This window comes from Branchiostoma lanceolatum, chromosome 3 (genome assembly GCF_035083965.1).
Source record: "Branchiostoma lanceolatum isolate klBraLanc5 chromosome 3, klBraLanc5.hap2, whole genome shotgun sequence".
Taxonomy (NCBI): Eukaryota; Metazoa; Chordata; class Leptocardii; order Amphioxiformes; family Branchiostomatidae; genus Branchiostoma; species Branchiostoma lanceolatum.
Window position 1 is genome coordinate 18,700,778 of NC_089724.1, and position 9,037 is coordinate 18,709,814.

Genomic DNA, 9,037 nt, shown 5'->3' on the forward strand with positions numbered 1-9,037 from the left:
ACTTCTGCTTTGGAAACAGACGGAATATAATTGTAGGAACATTCTCTTTGTCTCCTCTGATTTTAAGAAACAAGTCTCCAAGGCATTGTTCTCTGCAGAGGGGGGCCCAAATCATCATGGCAAGGGGGCCCAAAATACCATGGCCGCTCCGTTGAGATTCGCCCCCCCCCCCTCCTTGATGTTATAAATGGAAACAGATGGAATATGATTCTAGGAAAGATCCGTTCTTGTATTTTAAGGAACAAGCCTCGAAAGTATTGGACCCGACTAAGGGGGCCTCAAAACATCACGGGTACCCAAAGCAACAATACCATAGCCGCTGTTGGGACCCCCCCCCCCCCCCCCTCCTTGACCCTGTAGACATCTACGGACTACATCTAAGGATAAACTTGGAATATATTTGCTGGCAATATCTATTGAAGTGGTTTTCTTTCACGGAAACAAGCCTTTTGTAAAGAGCCACAAATGATGAAAAATTTCATGGCTTCTGAAAGGTATTGAGATAGTCTAGTACTTGTCTAGTATTACAGTGTTAAAACAATGTTTTAGCAGTGGGGGTGTAAGTTGTTTTGTCTGATACACGTAACACTTAGCTAAACTTAATGTACGTATATCTATCTATTTTCAACACAGGATTGTGTTATGTCGCTGTGGGCCTTCGTAGTTTTGGGGTCACGCAGATTCCAAGCAGATGTGGAGGGGGGCCCAGATTAGCACGGGGGCCCATAAAATATGGAACACCTGCTCTAACACTTTACACAAGATTCAACTATCTAGTTCTGTGTCAAAACGATCGATATCATGTTGAATACCTGCTTTTGCGGACACCTCCTTGGGGGTAGGGGGGGGGGGGTGTCCCGAGAACGCTCGACGCTAAATTCTGGAGCTACATATGACGCTAAATTCAGTTAGTCTCTCTACGCTCTACCCTAAATTCTCAGTCAAAACTCACACACCTAGAAGCTGAACTCTTGCGTCAGAGCTGGTGATCGTCTTGACTCGATTACTTGAAAAGCATCCTAACTTAGTTCTTTGCATTAAACGCATGAGTGATACAGTATTGAGACATTGAACTGATAGTAGTTACCACAGAGAATACTTACTGGTAATGACCAAGTCTAGACTGACGTTAGGTCGCACACAATGACGTCTGTATCAAATGGAGTCTAACCTTTTTGTTAACTTATGATACGAGGCACTATTGAACTGCGAACTTTCATAACTGAAATGGGAGGCCACACCACAGCTTGCTTATGAAGGAAGACCTTTGGTGGTGGAAATTTCTATTTTCGTGTATTTAGAAATAATAGTGTGACGTTATGAGGGACCAATGCTATCACATACGTCTAAGTTCTCTCAACTCCACTCCAACGTATTTGAAGGAAGTACGGTCTCATTTTGCAATGTTATGGCTTAACCAATGGCAACATGGTAACCTGACGTGCGCTCTTGTAAAAGACGCCAATTTTGTGCCCCCGTGGCAACATTAATCCAAATACGCTGACAGTGACTGTAATTCATAATCTGGCATGGTGGCGTCCATTACGTACCAAACCAACTACCCCGCCCCATTCCTATATAATGTCCTTGACACGTATATGTATTTTGCAACCCAAATACTAGTAAACAACTTTCCGAACAGCTTTTTCGTAAATTTTGAGCACAACGTGTGGCAGCTGAAAACCCGAAGAAGCATTCAGTGCGAGAAAGCCTGTCAGAAAGCGTAGAAAACTGTTCTAGTCTTTTCAAACAGAGTTAGCAGCCATGCCAGCACATGCCTACTAATATGAAAAAAGTGTAACTAGTACACATATATATAACTTTCTACGTCGCAATGCAAAAGTTCCTCAGAGATCTAGAATTTGTACAGTAAATATATTCCCACTTCTGAGGCACACATCAGATGATAATGTTAGAGATATCTTAATGATGATCCGCCACGGCATTACTTTTGCATTAAATGAAGTCGAACCTGTCTGGTCGCTCTGGAGCTTATTGTGAATCAAACTATTGGAATCTCGAAGATTCACCTCTGACATGGGAGTGGCAATGAATAACAATAAACAATTACGCGTTACGGCTTATGTACTGATTACAAAGTACGTCGATTTTGGGCGCACCTGCCTACGGATTACGAAGACGAAAAAGGCTGCATTACGCCTTACGAAAAAGGGTATCTTTGGTCCGCTCCCAACATTGCTACCCCGCGGGGTACCGATGTTGGGAGCGGGCGGTGTCAAAGCTTACTCTCCAAGCAGAGGTTGGTGGGGAAGATTGTGACATTTTGTCCTGTGCCCCGTTTTCTTGTTGGTGGACAGGATAAAAAGGTTACAATCTTCCCCACCAACCTCTGCTTGGAGAGTAGTCAAATCTAACAAGGCTGGACTCCAGGCTATTGTCTCTGTACCCTTTCTTTGTCCTTGATGTGCTTTTACTCCCAATGAATCAATAATGTAATCGAGGGATAAAGGGTCATAAATGCGTGTCGACCCCCGAAGTGATGGAACGGTCTCCATTTTCTCGCGGAAGGAAACGAAGACTGCATAGCACTCTCGTGGCATAGCGGCGGGTTGGGCGACCTTTGGACTCTAGTGTATAAGATTTGGGTAGCTCTAAGATTCGTCGGAGGTTTAGCAGACAAGATGGAGTACGATGCGATTCTACAATATCTTGGAGATTTCGGTCCATTTCAGCGACGAACAGCGTTGTTACTGGTCCTTGGATCCATCCAGACTGGGCTGCACATAGCCGTCATGACGTTCATCGGCGCCATCCCCAATCACCACTGCCGGGTGGCAGAGACAGGTCTCTCGGCGAACAACACGACATGGCCCGAGGCACTCAACTTCAGCATCCCGATGGAAGAGGTGGACGGAACGTGGAGACTCAGCAGCTGTAGGAAATACAGCAGAGAGGTCATTTCTGGGAATTTTACTACCACGAGGTGCCCTGAGGACTCGCAGCATGGCAGCATGACCACTGTAGGCTGTGCGAGTGGATGGGACTTCAGAAATAGTACCACGGGCTGTACTGACGGGTGGGAATACGACAGGAGCCAGTATCACAACAGTGTTGTCATGCAGGTAGGTGAGACGTTTTGCCGGTGTGAAACGTGGCCGATAAAGTCCCCGAAGTTCGTGTGGAGGGACGTTTCTTCAGAACCAAAGACCCAAGCAAACGTGCCCACATGTTGTTTACAGAATAACTCTAGACGCTAAAGGCATACGCAGACCGGTTTTGATAGGCATTCCATATTTTTTTGCGGACTGTGCATTTTGTCTGTTTCCGGTACGAATAGATCTGATCAGTAATGATGTGACAATTATGTCAAACCTCCCTGAACTACATGCATACGATTATAGGCCAATGAGGCCTGCTGACTCGTGCAAGCAAACAAGCAGGCAAACAAATTAGATAAACACTGTCTGTTTGTATTGCAAATGCCTTAGCTTGGCGACCCAAGTGTCGAGACACATGGACTGAGCAGGTTATTGGAATTCGCAGTGTTGCCAGTGAATTCAACACAACGTACAAAGATTAAAACGCATTAAAAAATACTTCTCTGCATGTGTAACGATACATCTTTATAGATTTATTAGGACTTGAATGATGTAATCTGTATTTCTCTTATATTTGTCTGACCCTTACCTCTTCCCTCGTGGCCGTGGTGGAAAGCGGGTTGCATACCGATTTGAGCTTCTCATGAATGAACAAAGATTCAAGCAAACAAACCTTGGAACTGGCATATTCATTTTTGAAGAATAAATTGTGCCTGTTGACCTATCGGCGCCTTTTAGCACCATTTCGTAGATTGCGAATATTTTGAAATTTTCAAAAAAATCGCAATTTCAGACGAGAACGTCTTCCGCAAATAGGAGCGACCCAGTTAGATACCCGCTTTTTTATCCTCACCCCTTTAGCACGACCTGGTGTGTGAGAGAGCCTGGTTACGGGAGTTGGCGCAGTCCATGTTCATGGCGGGGTGTGGCATCGGCGGTCTTGTCTTCGGAGTCCTATCTGACAGGTACGTCAGTTACAGTAGCTAAGTCCACGTTTCCGACTCACTTCCATTTGATTTAGGGTCTTCAGGTAGCGACATGAGGTAAGTTACAGGGCACCGAAGGCTCAACGGTGAGACCACGAATGACAGCTGTTCATCATCGGCCCTACATTACAGGTGCAGCTGTTCATGTCCTACCTTACAGGTGCAGCTGTTCATGTCCTACCTTACAGGTGCAGCTGTTCATGTCCTACCTTATATGTGCAGCTATTCATATCCTACCTTACAGGTGCAGCTGTTCATGTCCTACCTTACAAGTGCAGCTGTTCATTTTCCTACCTTACAGGCGCAGCTGTTCATGACAGGTGTCCTACCTTACAGGTGTAGCTATTCTTGAAAGATATCCTAACTTGCAGGTACAGCTATTCATGACAGGTGTCCTACCTTACAGATGCGGCCGCCGTCGGACGTTACTGGTGTGCGTCCTGCTGCTGGTGACGTGCGGCACTGGCCTCGCCTTCACGTCCAACCTGGCAGCCTTCATCGCCCTGCGGTTCATTCTGGGAGCCGCACAGAACGGACTGCAATTCACTACACTGGTCACAGGTACAGATAGCCTGAAGTTGATTTAATACAAACGGTATGTAAGGAAGTAGTTAGTCTCTACTAGACTCCTTGCGCTGTTGAGATTGAGTTTTTACACATTTTATAATGCATGTCAATTTTTGCCAATATTTGTACTTCTGTTAATGTTAGTTTTAGTAATCTTTTTAACAAGCGCCATAATTATTCATGAATAATTTACTGTCATTCAAGCCACATTTACCCTTTGTAATAGAGGCGGTGACTATGTTAATTTACCAAGTGTATTGATTATATGGGTTAACTATTCTGATCTACATCATTAAGATTGAGCTAAACGTTCCTTTATGATATTTTAGGGATGGAGACAATAGGAATATCGTGGCGAATGGCATTCGGGATTTGTACAGCCCTTGCTCCCTCAGTTGGTTACGCGCTTCTGGGTACTCTGGCTTACGTCATCAGAGACTGGTGGATCCTGCAACTCGCAATAACATCGCCAGGGGTGCTGTCACTCATAGCTTGGTGGTAAGGCCACAGCAAGTAATTTTTATGGATGACATCAGCGCGCTCATTAATTTTCGCCTGATTTCGAAATAAAAAACAAGAAATTTCATTGCCCTCCGACGGTGGTCAACATGCCAAAAATGGGCAAATATGTCGTAAACGTTGGCAGTCTAAGGTGTTTCATTGCATATGAATACCCAGTGTAGTTCCTGCCCATGATGGTATGACAAGCTGTTTTCTGCGTTTGTTCTAGTTAATTGAGCTGTATAAACATCTTCAAGAACAGTTTAATATTGATAGTCTAAGGTGTTTCGTTGCATATGAATACCCAGTGCAGTTCCTGCCCATGTTGGTATAATAACAAGCTGTTTTCTGCAATTTTTATAGCAAGGACATTATATAAATAATGGGGATGGGGGTCTAGTCTTTTCTGCATTTGTTGTAGTTAGTCTATTGAGATGTATTCACATCTACAAGGACATGTTAACTGTTGAATCAAGGAGGTTTTATATTATATATGAAACCTCATTGGTTGAATACAGGAACAAAAGACCTGTTGGTCGTGATATCATATTTCGTCGTCTCAATTCTTGTTTAACAAGATTTATGATCTCAAGATTTGAAAATATAGGAATCTTGTTTGTTTTTCTGCCCGCCTTGTTTTTTTTTTCGCCCTATCTTAGTAATTTTGGAGTCTGTGGAGGATGTCATCCATAACATTTACTTGCTGTGGCCTAAGATAGGATTACTCGTTGTTAAAGAAGCAAAGATGACGCACAAATATTTAAAAAAAGTCATGTGGAAAAGTCGTCATATTTCTACACGTCTCATTCAATGAAATTTTCTCTATAAAGAGTTCTTATCCTACCTTTACCCGCTCTCGGGTTCACTTTTTTTTTTTTACTTGGTCAAATCTTTAAACCTTTGCTAACACCCACATTTACCAGTGCACCGCTGGTATAAAGGTCGGTTGTTGTTTCTCTAAAAGTTTTTGTAAGTAAGATATTTTGGGAATCATTTGCCCAGGTTTATACCAGAATCTCCGCGGTGGCTTCTCCTGAACAACAAGGTAGAACAGTGGAGAAAAACCATTCAGAGAATCGCCGAGTACAACGGAGTCGAGATGTCTCCGAAAATCTACGAGTACGTGGAAAGTAGTGCAGCTGGAAGTGGAAGTAATGATGAAGTGGATGGAATTCCTGGCGACTCTACGAGGAACTACAACATACTTGATCTTGTCCGAACGCCGAACATGAGGAAGATCACAGTTGCGATGATTATCGCAAGGTAAACCGACTGTTGCGTTGTTTTTGGACTAGTCGATCAAATGGCCAATCCATCCATTACCTTTGTCCAGCAGAAAACAGGTGTGTGGTCGATGACAGGTAAAGTCAGCAGAAGAATGGGAGTTTGAGAAATTTGTTTGGCTTTTGATGTCCATAGATTTTTATTCCATATAAAGCTTAGGACGTCTGTTGTCCTTTAAAATTGAAACATAACTTCAGTTCCATATTAATCGTTTATATATAATACTTCGCCCGCCCTACTGCATTACGAGCTCGAGATTGAGTGAAAGTCAGACATGAGCAGCATGTTCCCCGCCATACATGTTTAACGGCCATGTTGCCTTCCTCCTTTCTGTGTCACAGTTTGAACACGGTCTGTGTATACGTTGGTCTCCTGTTCGGAACGTCCCTGTTGGCCGGTAGCCATTACGTCAACTTTATTCTCGGCGCATGTGTCGAAGCAGTCTCCATTTTGACGGCAGGGGTGACCATGCGAAGATGGGGCCGCAAGCGGTCCGCTGTTGTCTTCAGCCTGCTCGCTGGAGTCTCATGCGTGGCCACGGCAGTCGTTCCGAACGGTAAGATTACGGCATGTTCATATTACTGCTTTCTCCACTTTTCATTCACCTGGCCAATCATTCTGACGACACTTTACATGTTAACTGTGTGACCTAAAGAGAAGATTCGTAAGTGATTTACAGTTCCTGACTTACGCTTTCACAATTGAAATCAATAGAGGCGCAGATCTTTATGTTTTTCACTATTTTATGTTTTTCTATTATACAGGCCTCGGTCAGGTGACGACAGCACTAGCTACAGTGGGCAGGTTTGGCGTTAGCAGCACAATCTCCATCCTCGACATCTACAGCACAGAACTCTTCCCGACTGTGGTCAGGTGAGTGGATTCTTAAACCATGACCACTGCATCTGACAGTCAAAGGTGCGTTGCCAGAGAATCCCTCGCTTCGAACCTATTCGCAGTAACGAGTGGTTCCATGGATCAGAGTTTTGCATACAACCGATATCATAAAGTTTATAAATGAAAGTACCGTAACACTGAACAAGTTCCTTAGATTTATGAACAGACTGCCTAGGAGTTGTGCTAAGTTGAAAGATTGATAGAACAGTTTCTGGTCCCTTTCTGGACCCATCTATCATTGGCTACTGGAAAAAGCTTGTTTTTTTTCGATAAAAACGTGAATTATGTCCTTTAAAATAAAAATCCCTTATCATGATGTACTATATGTTCGATACAACAGACACATGGGGATCGGCACCACCATCCTGGTCTCCCGGGTGGGCGGGATCGTGGCTCCGTTCCTCAGTCTCCTTGGTAACGTCTGGCGGCCACTCCCTCTGCTGACGCTGGGCGTGCTGTCCTGCGTCACCAGCATGGTCGTCACCGTGCTGCCCGAAACACACGGCGTGCCGCTTCCCAACACTCTGGAGGACGGGGAAAACTTTGGGAGGTAAGCTGAGACAGAATACGTCGTTGTGTCGGAAATCTTAGTGGAAAGTTCCATATACTATAGCTGTCTTTACGTAAGAGCCTGGTTCTTCCCTTTAGTCACTGACGAAAGATAGCGGATGCTGTCCGAAACGTCTGACCATTTACGAAATTTATCCAGTTGCTTGAGAAACTGTTTTTGGCGAGTCTTTACTTACCTTCATTACTATCATGATAATAAATGTCTTTCGACAATGTGGTTTGCAATTTCTGTTTTTCTCTTTCCAGGGCGTCACCCCCCTCCCCCATGTGTAAGTCCAACTTTGCCGCCATTCCCAAAAAGACTTTTGCTGACGGCAGGGCCGTGTATGAGGACAGGACGCAGTGTGAATGGGTGGAGCTGGTAACAACTGTTTGAATGGGACTCCCTTTGACTTTCACAGCTATTCTTTCATTTAAAGGCACAGAGAAGATGAGTCTTAATTCTAATGCAAAAGAAAATAAACAGACAAGCAGAAAGATTGTAACAATGCCATACATGCAACAAAGTACGCAGCCTTGCTGGTTCAGGCACCACATAGATAGTACATAGATAATAACACATGCATAAAGTGATGATAACATACAAAAGAATACATGTACTACAAAACTTGTCTTTAGAGGACAAGTTAAAGTTTGCTAGAAATGTACCAGAATACTCCAATATGAGCAGAGATGCACAAAAACAAAATGAAATGGCGTTTTATAGAGTTTTCACTAATACATATGTTTACAGAATGAGCTCTTTATTACCTCAATGAAAAATTGAGGTATTGTTTTTGGCGTACATGTGTATGTTCTTAAAATTATTACTTAGGATGTGTTGTACAGCTTACAAAGGCTCAAGATTGACCATGGACATATATAATGTCCTTGGATATACGAAGTAATATCTGATAAAGTAGTACATCTAATGTTTTGCATATTGTAATTTGTTTGGGGCACAAATGGCAGCTTCTTAAGCCCAATGTAAGTGATTGCATTCGTCATGATGGTGACGTAAAGCCGGCGGCCCTGTGTATGAGGAACCTTCGGGCATAAACCTCAAGTGTCAAACCTCTGCACGTATAAGAACCCAATACACTATTCGAGAAGAGTAGGAGTGACCCGGTGTGCTTGGCCAAAAAACGCAAGCCTAGCGAAGCCGCATCGCCCTACCATTAGCTACTTGAAAAA

The 9,037-nt window shown here is 43.7% G+C and overlaps 1 protein-coding gene across 1 annotated transcript; it reads left to right on the top strand.

The window, feature by feature from the left end:
• The first annotated feature begins 2,194 nt into the window (after positions 1–2,194).
• Positions 2,195–8,958, top strand: LOC136430814 (organic cation transporter protein-like). Its single transcript, XM_066421794.1, has 9 exons — positions 2,195–3,083; positions 3,921–4,024; positions 4,452–4,606; positions 4,942–5,110; positions 6,116–6,376; positions 6,739–6,953; positions 7,162–7,270; positions 7,635–7,844; positions 8,111–8,958. Exons 1-9 carry the CDS (start codon positions 2,643–2,645, stop codon positions 8,238–8,240), a joined length of 1,794 nt encoding a protein of 597 aa, XP_066277891.1. The 5' UTR covers positions 2,195–2,642; the 3' UTR covers positions 8,241–8,958.
• The last annotated feature ends 79 nt before the right edge of the window (positions 8,959–9,037 follow it).